Source organism: Giraffa tippelskirchi, chromosome 7, assembly GCF_054371585.1.
Source record: "Giraffa tippelskirchi isolate mGirTip1 chromosome 7, T2T-mGirTip1v1.2.pri, whole genome shotgun sequence".
Lineage (NCBI taxonomy): Eukaryota > Metazoa > Chordata > Mammalia > Artiodactyla > Giraffidae > Giraffa > Giraffa tippelskirchi.
In genome coordinates this window covers 92179929-92194251 of record NC_137281.1, presented here as the reverse complement: position 1 = coordinate 92194251, position 14323 = coordinate 92179929, and the positions used below count along the sequence as shown (strand labels likewise).

Here is a 14323-nt window from a genome sequence, read left to right as displayed (position 1 = left end):
CTACGATTATATAGATAGGTAAATAGATACATTTTAAACGTATATATGAATTCTGTTCTTGTTTCTCCACTTGCCGATGTTAAGTTTTACCTAATTCTTGTGTATCTCAGCTGAGTCAACTCTAAAATAGTTGTAAGTGTTGGTGTTAGTTGCTCGGTCATGTCTGACTGACTGTGACCCCATGGACTGTAGCCTGCCAGGCTCCTCTCTCCATGGGATTCTCCAGGCAAGAATACAGGAGTGGATTACTGTTGCCTCCTCCAGGGGATCTTCCTAACCCAGGGATTGGACCCAAAGCCACCAACTATTTTTGTAGATGCACAGAGGCTGAGCAACAACCTCATATTTAAATATTCACTGTTATAACTTTCCTCATTATATTCTATCACTTTGCAGAAGTGACAAAGGTAAAAGTAAAAGGCACTTAACTGCATAAATACTTAAACCTGGTTGGGACAAGATGTAGGTGTTAGTTTGGTTAATGATTGGCTCTGCCTTTAAAGTATAAATACAATGCAAATCAATGATAGAGAAGCAGTCCACCTATGAGCTCATGTCTGCTGTAGATGGATGAGATCATGTCTTTGAAGCACTTAAAACTCCTGAAATACAAGCTGCATGTCCCATCTCTAGCCATCCTGATGTTCTCCCATGGAAAGTTGGTCTCATCCAATGCCTTCTGTACCCAGTAGGGCCAGATTGACCTGGAACATTTTCTGGAGGAGAGAATAATTTTCTGGCCTCAAGGGCTTGAGAAGTCTTCTCATCCACAGTCTTTGAGTAGGACTCCATTGAACCTCATGGAATGAACCCAGGTTTCCTGCATTGCAAGCAGATTCTTTACTATCTGAGCCACCAAGGAAGATCCCATGGAGCCAGGAATGACTACTCATTCTGGTATTCTTGCCTGGAAAATTCCATGGACAGAGGGGCCTGGCAGGCTACAGTCTATGGAATCACAAAGAGTCAGATATGACTGAACAACTAATACTTTCATTCTTTTCACATTAAGCCTCATAGGGAGATTTTATTAGTCCTGTTTGAGGCACTGTGGTGAAATGTAACAAACGAGTCATGTAGAATCCAGACCACTGGGGACAGAGTCCAGCTCTGCCCGTCACTAGCAGACATGGCGCCCACGGAGATAAGTTGGGGGTGTGGCGGAATTAGGTGAAAAAGCAAAGGGAAGTAAGGACAGAGATCCTGCAAAGCCTGTAACTTTAAAATTCAGCTTCTACTAGTGGAATTTTAAACAGAAAGAAAGAATCCACACAAGAAAATGGAAAAAGAACTCTCCCATCTTGTTCATTCATTAAATACAAGTTCAAGTTCTGGCTCTGTGCTGGGAACTGCTTGCTCTTGTAACCCCTCTTCAGGCCACACTCCAGCCTGGGCTGACCTTTTCCATCACAACATCGCTGAGAGGCCTTCTGGGTCTAGCAAGACATAAAACTCAAACTGCTCAATTTAGCATTGAATATCAACTTTTGTATTGTTTCATAAAGTCTCATGTACAATAGATCTGTCTCTTCAAATAGCTTAAAAATTCTTTAAAGGTTAGAAACCATGTCTTTCTCCTTTTATTCCCCACAGCAGGTGACACAGTTGTTGTTCAGTCACTAAGTCATGTTCAACTCTTTGCAACCCCATGGACTACAGCACTCTAGGCTTCCCTGTCCTTCACTATCTCCCAGAGTTTGCTCAAACTCATGTCCATTGAGTTGGAGCTGTCATCCAACCATTTCATCCTCTGTTGCCCTCTTCTCTTCTTGTCCTCAATCCTTCCCACCATCAGGGTCTTTTCCCATGAGTTGGCTCTTCATATCAGATGGCCAAAGTATTGGAGCTTCAGTATTAGTCCTTCCAACGAATATTCCGGGTTGATTTCCTTTGGGATTGACGGGTTTGATCTCCTTGCCATCCAAAGGACTCTCAAGAGCTTCTCCAGCACCACAATTTGAAAGCATCGATTCTTTGGTGCTCAGCCTTCTTTATGGTCCAACTCTCACATCCATACATGACTACCAGAAAAACCATAGCTTTGACTATATGGACCTTTGTCAGCAAAGTGATGTCTCTTGTTTTTAATATGCTGTCTAGGTTGGTCATAGCTTTTCTTTCGAGGAGCAAGTGTCTTTGAATTTCATGGCTGCAGTCATCGTCTGCAGTAATTTTGAGACTTTTTTTATTAAGAAAATAAAGTCTATCACTGTTTCCATTTTTTCCCCATCCATTTGTCATGAAGTGATGGGACCAGATGCCATGATCTTAGATTTTTGAATGTTGAGTTTTAAGCCAGATTTTCACTCTCCTCTTTCACCTTCAGCAAGAGCCTCTTTAGTTCCTCTTTTCTTTTTGCCATTAGGGTGGTGTCATCTGCGTATCTGAGGTTGTTATTTCTCCTGGCAATCTTGATTCCAGCTTGTGAGTCTTCCAGCCCAGCATTTTGCCTGTTGTACTCTGCATGGATGTTAAATAAGCAGAGTGATAGTATACAGCCTTAACGTACTCCTTTCCCAATTTTGAACCAGTCCGTTGTTCCATGTCTGGTTCTAACTGTTGCTTCTTGACCTGCATAGAGGTTTCTCAGGAGACAGGTGAAGTGGTCTGGTATTCACATCTCTCTAAGAATTTTCCACAATTTGTTGTCATCCACACAAAGTCTTTAGCATAGTCAATGTAACAAAAGTAGTTTGTTTTTTTTTAATTCCCTTGCTTTTCTCTGATCCAATGGGCATTTTCAATTTGATCTTTGGTTCCCTCTGCCTTTTGTAAATCCAGCTTGTATATCTGGGAGATTCACATACTGTTGAAGCCAAGCTTGAAGGATTTTGAACATTACCTTGCTAGCTTGGCACAGTACTGCATGCATATTGTTCAGTTCAGTTCAGTTGCTCAGTTATGTCTGACTCTTTGCAACCCCATGAACTGCAGCACGCCAAGCCTCCCTGTCCATCACCAACTCCCAGAGTTTACCCAAACTCATGTCCATTGAGTCAGTGATACCATCCAACCATCTCATCCTCTGTCATCCCCTTCTCCTCCTGCCTTCAATCTTTCCCAGCATCAGGGTCTTTTCCAATGAGTCAGCTCTTTGCATCAGGGGCCAAAGGATTGGAGTTTCAGCTTCAACATCAGTCCCTCCAATGAACTCGCAGGACTGATCTCCTTTAGGATGGACTGATTGGATCTCCTTGCAGTCCAAGGGACTCTCAAGAGTCTTCTCCAACACCACAGTTCAAAAGCATCAATTCTTCGGTGCTCAGCTTTCTTTATACTCCAACTCTCACATCCATACATGACTACTGGAAAAACCATAGCCTTGACTAGATGGACCTTTGTTGGCAAAGTGATGTCTCTGCTTTTTAATATGCTGTCTATGTTGGTCATAACTTTCCTTCCAAGGAGTGAGTATCTTTTAATTTCATGGCTGCAATCACCATCTGCAGTGATTTTGGAGCCCAAAAAAGAAAGTCAGCCACTGTTTCCACTGTTTCCCCATCTATTTGCTATGAAGTGATGGGACTGGATGCCGTGATCTTAGTTTTTCTGAATGTTGAGCTTTAAGCCAACTTCTTCACTCTCCTCTTTCACTTTCATCCAGAGGCTCTATAGCTCCTCTTCACTTTCTGCTATAAGGGTGGTGTCATCTGCATATCTGAGGTTATTGATATTTCTCCCAGCAATCTTGATTCCAGCTTGTACTTCATCCAGCCCAGCATTTCTCATGATGTACTCTGTATATAAGTTAAATAAGCAGAGTGACAATATACAGCCTTGACGTACTCCTTTTCCTATTTGGAACCAGTCTGTTGTTCCATGTCCAGTTCTAACTGTTGCTTCCTGACCTGCATACAGGTTTCTCAAGAGACAGGTCAGGTGGTCTGGTATTCCCATCTCTTTCAGAATTTTCCACAGTTTATTGTGATCCACACAGTCAAAGAATATTGTTAGGTTCTCTAAATACTGGCTGACAAACTGATGGGAATGAGAAAGGAAAGGGAGGTTACTTGGGCTGATTTTGGCTGCTGGGCCTCCAAGAATTCTCCTTTTGTGGAGAACAGGTGTCATTTTCTCCAATTCCTCGTGTTTTCCCAGATGAGCCTCCCTCTGCTAACACCCTCAGGGCTACCCCTATATCATCTCAGAGCTTTTGTTCTCCCATCATCATTCTGTTGCCCAAATGGAGATCCAGGGACAATTTACTAAATGTAATTGCTATGTATGTGGTAGTTCTGACCCTTGGGGTGGCTTGTTCTTCCTGAATTTTTCTTTGCCGTCTTTTGTCATCTGATAGAAACACTGACCATCTTCCACTCCTCTCCTACATCCAATTAGTCACCAGATCTTCTCTCTCTTAACTTCTGAAGATTTTTCAAATTCACTACTTTATCTCCATGTCTACCACCATTACTTTACTTCATGTCATTGTTATCTTGTAAGCAGTTTATTGCAGCAACCTCCTAACTTGTTTCTCTGCCTTGGTTCTAGCCCCTTCACACCAGAACTGCAGTGACTTTTCAGAGATGCACATTTGATTCTATCACTTCCTTTAATGTCACCTATTGCCCCGAAGATGAAGTTCAAAATCCTTGGCAGGGGGACTCATGACCCCCAGTCTAATGCCTGCTTCTTCCCCAGCCTCACTTCTGGCCTTCTTTCCATGTTCCTCTCCCCCACTTCAGCCCTGCTCAGCTCTGTCTGCTTCCTCACACACTTCCTTATCCCTTTGTGGGCCTTTTGAATCATACTTGAAAAACTGTCCATTTGTTTTCCCGATACACCACTAGACCACACAGCCTTAAAGGCCAGGTATTATCCTTACACAAAATAAGAACTTGAAAAATTATATATATGAACATTTAAGTGAGTTATTGATGTTTGGACTTCACTCCCCTCTGTGGATAACATTTGACATTTATTTAGTACTAACGCTGGGCTGGAAGAAACACAAGCTGGAATCAAGATTGCCGGGAGAAATATCAATAACCTCAGATGTGCAGATGACACCACCCTTACGGCAGAAAGTGAAGAAGAACTAAAGAGCCTCTTGATGAAAGTGAAAAAGGAGAGTGAAAAAGTTGGCTTAAAGCTCAGCGTTCAAAAAACTAAGATCATGGCATCTGGTCCCATCACTTCATGAGAAATAGATGGGGAAACAGTGGAAACAGTGTCAGACTTTATTTTTGGGGGCTCCAAAATCACTGCTGATGGTGATTGCAGCCATGAAATTAAAAGACGCTTACTCCTTGGAAGGAAGGTTATGGCCAACCTAGATAGCATGTTTAAAAGCAGAGACATTACTTTGCCAACAAAGGTCCATCTAGTCAAGGCTATGGTTTTTCCAGTGGTCATGTATGGATGTGAGAGTTGGACGGTGAAGAAAGCTGAGCACTGCAGAATTGATGCTTTTGAACTGTGGTGTTGGAGAAGACTCTTGAGAGTCCCTTGGACTGCAAGGAGATCCAATCAATCCATCCTAAAGGAGATCAATCCTGGGTGTTCATTGTAAGGACTGATGTTGAAGCTGAAACTCCAATACTTTGGCCACCTCATGCGAAGAGTTGACTCATTGGAAAAGACCCTAATGCTTGGTAGGATTGGGGGCAGGCGGAGAAGGGGATGACAGAGGATGAGATGGTTGGATGGCATCACTGACTTGATAGACATGGGTTTGGGTAAGCTCCAGGAGTTGGTGATGGACAGGGAGGCCTGGTGTGCTGCAATTCATGGGGTTGCAAAGAGTCGGACACGACTGATCAACTGAACTGAACTGAACTGGTGTACCAGACTATGTAAGACTATGTTTAAGTTCTTTAAACGTAAAAACTGAGTTTATTCTGAGGAGTAGGTACCATTAGATCTCTACAGACAAGGAAACTAAGGCACAAAGAGACAACGCTACCCACCTAATATCATTTAGCTAATAAGTGGTTGAACACAGATAGGACCTCAGGAAGTCCTGTACTACAATGTTCGCTCTTAACTAATAACCCATTAATGGACTCACAGAGTATATCATTGAGTCTTGGCTGTTTGAAAGCCAGATGGATCAACACTAAGTGGGAGGAGACCCATGACAATGAGGGAAGAAAGGTCCCTTGAATCTTAAGCAGGAGACTTGGGGAAGGGCCTCAGCTGGGCTGGTGTGTGCTCAGTGCAATTTGTCTGCAGCCACAGGCACCATCAGTCACATGCTCTCAGTTAGTCTAGGACACAGAGTCCATTCAAGAAGGCTTGAGTTGAGCACTTGCTGTTCTGTGTACTGAAAAAACCAAAAGCAGAATTAGACACATATTATGCAAGATACCCACAATTTAGCGAAACAGACTGCACCATGTGAAGAACTATGTAAGCCACAGCAGACTGTAGTTAACAGTGTAATGGAGAGAGGACAGCCCCACTTCTGTTAATTAATTATTCTCTTCATTTCCCTGAAGGCTTGCCTCATACCAACTCGTACCCTGGTGAGCATACAATGTGGGGTTTCTAGGTAGAAAAATGCTACATGAAGCCAATAATAGAAGTGTTAAATTCCCACCATCTTGGACTTAGTAAGCCCTAGAAAAATACTTGGAGTACCTAGATTAAGGGAACATGGAGGGTCCATAGGCCTTTTCTTTTGCTCTTTTCTACGTAGTGGGGCTAAATGAATACCTAGTTCCTGGCTTAAACAGAGCCCTGGCATCTCAAGGTTTTCTGTAGGACATTGGGAAATGGTGCTTCTCTAGGCTGAGGACCAGGCTGCGGAGAGTGATGAGGAGCTATTTCAGAACAGATGTCAACAGAGCCCTTCTCTCCACGCTGAGAATCATCAAACACACGCCCCACGCCTGCCAGGCAATGACTGAGGTTCAGGCTCCAGAGCACGGAGACAATGAGCCAGCCTCCTGGGGGCTCTCCTGCTGCAAACAAATTAGCTCTGATGGACCAGTGGCCTCTGCTCATTCTTAGGAAATGTGGAGGTGGGATCTCAGGCCAGTGTGGAGTTTAATTAAGGATGGCAGCTGGCGGAGCAGGTCAGATGACTCTGTGCTTTGTGCTTCACGTCACAGGTTGTTAGCTGCTTTGTGTTTTTCTCCACATATTCCCATTGCCCTCTTCCTTCCCTGGCTACTGCCCACATGTTGTTCTCAGTGCGCTTGGAGTGGTATGTGACCTTATCCCTTGAATATGGAGAGTCCAGGCAGGACCACACTCTAGAGGTGGAAAAACTAACCTTTAAGGAAATGATGTAAACCAGTGGGAGACACAGTGCTCCCGTAGGAGATACTTCCTCTCCATGCTCACTGTCTCTCTGTAAATGTACCCACTGGTACCAGTAACTAAATCGCAACCATCTTGGGACTTTTACCTATTTTTAAACTTTAAACTTTTTATTTTGTGTTGGGGTATAGCCAGTCCACCTTGGGACTTTCAGTATCTGCGGGGAAAAGAAAAGCTTAACTGGAGCCCTGCCTAGTGCCTGGTGTCAGGTTGGAGGACGGTAGTGTCGGAGAAGGCAATGGCACCCCACTCCAGCACTCTTGCCTGGAGAATCCCATGGACGGGGGAGCCTGGTAGGCTGCAGTCCATGGGGTCGCGAAGAGTCGGACACGACTGAAGCGACTTAGCAGCAGCAGCGAATTCCTATCTTTGTCCAAGCAAGCCAGACCAGGAGGGAAGCGAGCTGACTCAGAATCACACAATCTTGTATAAGGACAGAATCTCTAGCACTTGGAGCTATGAAAGTTTGTGTCTTAAAGAGACTGGACTACACAGGGTTCTTGTCGAAGTGAGCGTTAATGTTGGGGTCATTCAGTTGATTAGCCAAAAATGCACCCCTCAAAGTACCAACTACACCTGCTGACATTCCTGAATAGAAAAAATTACAAATCACATGCTCTAGTGAAATGAAGGAGGAAGGAAAAACACTCAAACCTTGGCTTTTTTGGCCTCCTATTCTGGGGACATGAGATCCAGATGAACAAGAAGTGGGAGGGAAAAAACCTCTGTCAAATCTTGTGAGATGGCATCCTCTTTGGGAAGATGAGTCGGACAATATATGTTTATGGCATACGATCTTTATGGAAATGCTTTATCATATTATTGTCTGCCACTTGTAATGATGCAACATGTGCTCTAAAAACACTCCCTGAATGTGAAGCCTTGCCCTGCATCACCAGCTGTTTGCTTGCTTCAATCCCATACAAATGAGTTAATTACCTGCAGCAGAAACAAACCTTGAAAACAAAGCAAGAAGTGTGTAAAATAAAGGCTGTTGTCTCCTGGTGGTACAGTTTATCCTTGGTTATATCATGTTCATAAAGAGAATTGGGCAGTGTCCTATAATACCAGAATTCTAGGAAGTCTGGGTTTTTAGGATTTCTGACTGCAGAAACCCTGAATAGAAAAGTATTTAAGTGGCAAGTACTCAGAATGTGAAGTCGCCCATGGGCCAGTAGCCTTTGGGATAGGATCACCTATACTTGGATCAACCTATACTTGGTTGTTGTTTAGTCGCTCAGTTGTTTCTGACTCTTTGTGACTCATGGACTGTACCCCTCCAGGCTCCTCTGTCCATGGGATGTTCTGGGCAGGATGACTGGAGGGAGTTGCCATTTCTTTTTCCAGGGGATCTTCCCGATCCAGAGATTGAACTCAATTCTCCACATGTTCTGCAGTGCAAGCAGATTCTTTACTGCTGAGCCACTGGGGAAACCCACTCTTGTCTTTAAGGGATGTTAAAACTTTACTAAAGGGAAAGAGTGAGCAAGTCCAACAAGAGAGATGTCTTTTTTTTTTTTTTTTGAGGGCATTGAGATTGAGGAGGAGGAAGAATGTACAAACACTTGGAAAGTGAGGAGAACTTAAAGATTGCCAATTCCATAATCTTTATTTTATAAATGAAAATGTTGAAAACCAGAGGGCTTGTCTCTGCTTTAGCAGCAGGCTTGCTTTAGCTTGTAAGTTGAAGGTCCATGAAAGCAATGTTACCTGTCTCTGAGTGTTAGACATAGCTGTGGGTGGCTTCTGGCCTTCATTCCTCATTCCTGTTATTCTCATGGTGCCAATATCACAGGGGAAACAAAGGCTCGGTGTGAAAGGTGAATGTAAGCGGTATTCCCAAGGAAAATGGTGCATCGTGGAACCGAGTTGTAAACTCCTAAAGAGTAGTGATTTTGTTTGCATATCTTTGTATCTTTCTGAATACCAAGCACTGTATCTTACAGAAATATAATTCTTAAATATTTGCTGATTGAAAATATTCTAATTGTGGAAAAAAATCTGCAGTGTTGTCGTCAGCAGCAGGAATAGTTAGGTGTATGGATTTGAATCCAACTCATCCAAGTGTAAGCCATTGGCTTGGACAGATGACCTATGTTCTCTGTGTCTTAATTTCCTTTGCTGTAAGCGGAAATACTAATAATATCTATACATGAAATAGTTGTTTGGATTAAAGGAAATCACTTAAAGCAAAGCACTTAAAACAATATCTGGCCTAGAAAAGTACCCAATGAACATTAGCTGTTACTACAGTCTACGGAGAAGGCTGTCTTTGTTTTTGAGAAATGTTTGAGAATATCATGGTATTACCTGAGCAATGATATAGAATGATTGCTATAGGGGTCATCACTTCTTATAGTTCTGGACATTTCTTTGTTCAGGATTAAATGTATGTAGCTCTTAATTCTCTCTATTGCCCCCTTTTACACTATGGTATCCAGATTTTCTGAACAGGTAAATGGATTCCCTATTTTGGTCATTGTCATTGAAAGCCACATTTTGGTTTTGTCTGCTTACAAATTATTATGGATGAAATCCCAGTGACTTTCTTCCTTTGGTCCCACCCAGACATCAGTGTCAATCCGCCTTCCCTGCTTCAGTAAGGCTATATGTGTGGTGTTCTCCCATGTGTGACCCCAGTCCTCATTCAAGTTGATCCTGACATCTTGGTCACTATTGCCTTGAGACTTTGGGATTTTCTTCTCTTCCTACTTTAGAATCCAGCTTGAAACTCATCTTAGCATGAACAAGAAAAATCTGCCTTTTGTACTCATCCATCCATCCATCAAATGTTACTTTGATTCATAGGCTCTTTGCCCTTGAGATGTTACTGCATGACTGATCCCCAACCGACATGAGTAGGTGTCCTCATTCTGGTTTTATTTCCACAGTATGTTCCTCCAGATCTCTGCGTCTGCAATTTTGTGCTGGAACAGTCCCTCTCTGTCAGAGCCCTGCAGGAAATGCTTGCCAACACAGGTGAAAATGGCGGTGAAGGGGTGAGTACCTGAATTATGTCCTGGGGAGGGAGGGATTGGGACACACCATAGCCCAAAGTACACACTTCATTTCATTCCTCCAGTTTTGAACTAGAAAATCTTAGTTTTCCAGTTTCCTTGAATCCATCCTCATATTCCTCTTATTCAGCAGCCCTACTTCCTTTGGGTTAACCAGCTTCCACCAGAGAATAGACTAGATCATCGTAATGCTGCCTGAGCGGGGCATAGGTCAGTGGACCCATAATCCACCAGGATATATGGAGAGGCTGAAAGGGCCTTGGGAAGGGGAGGGGGGGGCACCTGTTATGCTGATTCTTTTTTCTTGAAAAAGTCTCATCAGAGATTTATGACTGTGCCAATGAAGCACAGCCAGGTTACAGCCATTTAGAGAGGATTTCCTATAGAATTCAGGGTCATTGACATGTACCCAGATCTTCATGGTTTCACTCAAGATGAGGAAATACAGAGCTGTCTTAAGTTTCTTTTGTCAGTAAAATTGTTTCCAAGTCTTTAACTGAGGGATAATGACCTCCCAAAGGTCTTCCAGGCAAGACATCGACCAGAGACTTCAGAATAATTTTTGACCCTTTCCCTAATGACTCACCTAGTTATATTCATTTATCATTTCAAATATTCTAACTCTATGGACTGAATATCTCACATGCAGACACCACTCTCCTATGCCCCTTAGATACTGTGTTAGATGACTATCCTTTATCTTCTGGGTCATTACATCAGGCTCACCACTCTGATTCCTCCTGTGTTTACCTCACCTACTGGTTTATTTTCCCTAAGCTGACATAATGCTCCTTACAAAATACAGACCTAATCATTACACTTTACCATTTAAAAATTGTCTTTCTGACCATTACCATAAATGAAATCCCAAATTCCTTAACTGGGCATAAAGCACTTCAGGATTTGGTGAGTCCTGCTCACCTTGCCTGTCCTGTTTCTCACCACATCTTCCCAAATACTCAGTGATCCAACTACATTGAATTCTTTTCACTTCCTCAAACATAACCATTCTCTTTGCCTCAGATCATACGTGTCAGCTCTTCCTCCATTTAGAACAGCTTTCTCCTCCTCTCTGTCTTCTCTTATATGATCTTTACTTCTCTTTCAAGGAACAGGTCTAAATATTAGGTCAACGGAGAAGCCTGTAAGTTGACCCCAAAAGTCTAGGATGGGTGCCCTTGCTTGAGCAACAGTCAGTGAAGAGTTCCTACTACTGTGTACTGTAATTACAAGTCTAATTTATTACACTCTATAGTGTGTGTAGGTAGAAATATTTACAGGACCTAGCACAGTTTATCATTTGTCTTGAATGAACTCATATATAATGAAGTGTCTCATTGGTGGTAGAAGAGACAATGGCTGTAGCCCCAAGAGGACCAATATTTACATTTAGATCATCCTTCAGCTCTTAATGTGATCTTACATAAATCTTTTAATCTCTTGGGACCATAGTGTTCTCATCTATAAAATTAGGAAGTATAATTAATTTGCTTAGGGTCCTTAACACCAACATTTGTGATTCTTCACTCTTTTGGTTTAGAATAATATGCTTTCATCAACCACCTGAAAATTGCTCTGTTTTGTTCCTTAGAGCATTAATACAGGTGAGATTTTGTTCTTTTGAAATTTATCTCCCCCTGACATTGACCTCAGTACCCCCAACCTTTCTTCCTTAGGCACACACCCTCAAACATTTCCAACTCAGTGAAATAAATTACTTTTTAAATGCTCACTTTTCCTCCAAGATAATTAACTCATGATTTATAGACAACTTTGATGAGGAAGACCTGGTTGATTTGGAATGTCACCACTTTCAGTGTCAACCAAGATCAGCTAGACCCTGCTAGCATATGGCCCCAGGATAGAAATTGGGAACATAGAAGCTATGCTAACTGGATAATCATCTCATGGACATTTTCTTATCTTGTTTGTTCACAAATTGCATTTCAAAGGACTTCTTTTTCTTTACCATCTAATTTGTGTAGTTCAGGGAATCCTGTAGGTGTCAAAGTCAACTGGAAAGTTCTGGTTATAATCCTTGCTCTTCTTTGTTGCCAGGAACATAAATAATAGTCTTGTCCTGGCTTGTCTTCTGAAAAAGAATAAATAATTCATTTTCCATATAGAATAGAAAGACCAGTTTAATAAGATTGAATGCATAGTTTTGGAATATATGTCTAATATATACCTATAATTACCAGCCATATTCTAGCAGAAGTTTACTCCATGTAGTTATATATTTCAGGAGCCATCTTTAATTTACAATATTTAAAGGCCAATAGGTTAAGTCTTATTGGAGGATCCAGTCTCTGAAAACTGCAGTCTAAAATAAACAATCCATGACATTTTTATGGTTAATAGTCATTGGATAACAATCACCATATTGAGTCAGACTCTAAAATTTCCCATGTGCTGTATTGCTGTTTTGTGCTATTTTACCAAAGAAAAGAGAGCTCTAATAGTTATTTCCCATCCTGATATATTCAGTTCAGTTCAGTCGCTCAGTTGTGTCTGACTGTTTGCGACCCCATTATAATTAATAACTGGAAATCTTAGAGCTAGAAGGAGGACACTTGAAAAGAGAGCTGGAGCACAGATAGGAGAGGATATTGTCTTTAAATGATTTAGATTTTATTATTTGTTGGTGGCTCCAGTAGTTACCCAAACAGCAGCTTCAGTTGCTAGAACCCTCTTGGAACTCTCTCACAATTCCATCTGGGCTCTCAATCTTTATTATGAGAAATAATATTTTTCATATAACCTCTTGAGTCTGAATGTTTTGCTCTTCTGAAGTGATTGCTGTGCGCACTTACTATTAGTACTTAATTTGATTTGAAATGATAATATTCAGCAGGGAAGAAAAAGAAAAAAAGAAGAAAAAATCAAGAAGGAAATGAGTTAACACAACAGACCATAATGATTCTCTGGGGAGCCCAGGGATGTTTGAGTGGGTTGACACCTCCTCTGCATGCCAGTCCATTTTGTTTGGAAAGAGACATTTACTGCTTTTAAATGGATATTACTTACACTAATGATCATCACTACCACCAGACGGGATGCTTTGAAGAGTGTCATTTTTCCTCCTGGGCATAAATTGGTCTTTGTGTGTCTGTTCACTGCTGCACAGCAATTGGACTTTTTTAAAAATGATATTGGATATTTATTTATTCATATGATGAGCATACAGAAGTCTTTCTGCAGGGATTGGTGGTTCTGCAGAAATTCCTTTCAGTAACAAAGAAAACAGAGGTGTCCACCTTGGTTTAACAGAGGGTTTATTATTGAAACATCCTTAGCTATCGCCAGTAGCACCTGGGACTCAGCTTTATGTTGAAAAGGAAACTAAATGATGAGGAGGCCCTAGGGGCAGAGGATGTCAGTGTCCCTCCAAGCCTACCCTCGCTAAGCTCATCCTTGGGTCACTTTACCTCTGGTTAAATCCTGTCTGATGTTATTCTGGGGAGTATTACCAAGAGATGGATGCTTGGCACTGTGGCCAATTAAATAGCTGGACTTTGATGTAAAATCCCTGATACAAATTTAATATATTTTTACATTAATGGAACCTACAGTGTATGAGGTCCCCAGCCACCTTCAGCAGGACACAGAACTAAAAAGGATGTCACCATCTCCCTCTGAGTCCTCAGTCTTCATCATCCTATAGCAGTGACTCTGAACACAAAACTGGCAACATGTGCAGTGAGAGAAACTCCATTTTTGGAGTCAGGTAGATGTGTTCTCAGTCCAGGCTATACTAGAGCAAGTGACTTCTAGGACAAATTGCTTCCCCTTTCCATACCTGACTTTCCACACCTTCAAAATGCAACGTCCCTCATAGGATCAGGTGAGAATTACATAAGTGTTGACATGTGCCTATGGTGTGGAAATGAATATTGGTTCCTCTTTTCATCTCTGGTCTGCTTCCTCCTGTCACAAATCCTTCAGGCATATTTAAATGCCTCAAAGGAAGGAGATTCCCATGCTATATGACCAGGTGCATGTTAAATCGAGGGCCATATGACTACAAATGAGTTTTGACA

General features: G+C 41.9%; 1 protein-coding gene across 1 annotated transcript in view; it reads left to right on the top strand.

Annotated features, from left to right (window-relative positions):
* The window catches only part of RYR3 (ryanodine receptor 3), a 555495-nt gene that overhangs the window by 201192 nt on the left and 339980 nt on the right, over positions 1-14323 (top strand). Inside the window, exon 3 of the mRNA XM_081507033.1 lies at positions 10158-10265. Coding sequence (XP_081363159.1) covers positions 10158-10265 — 108 coding nt within the window. The remainder of the gene's footprint in view (positions 1-10157; positions 10266-14323) is intronic.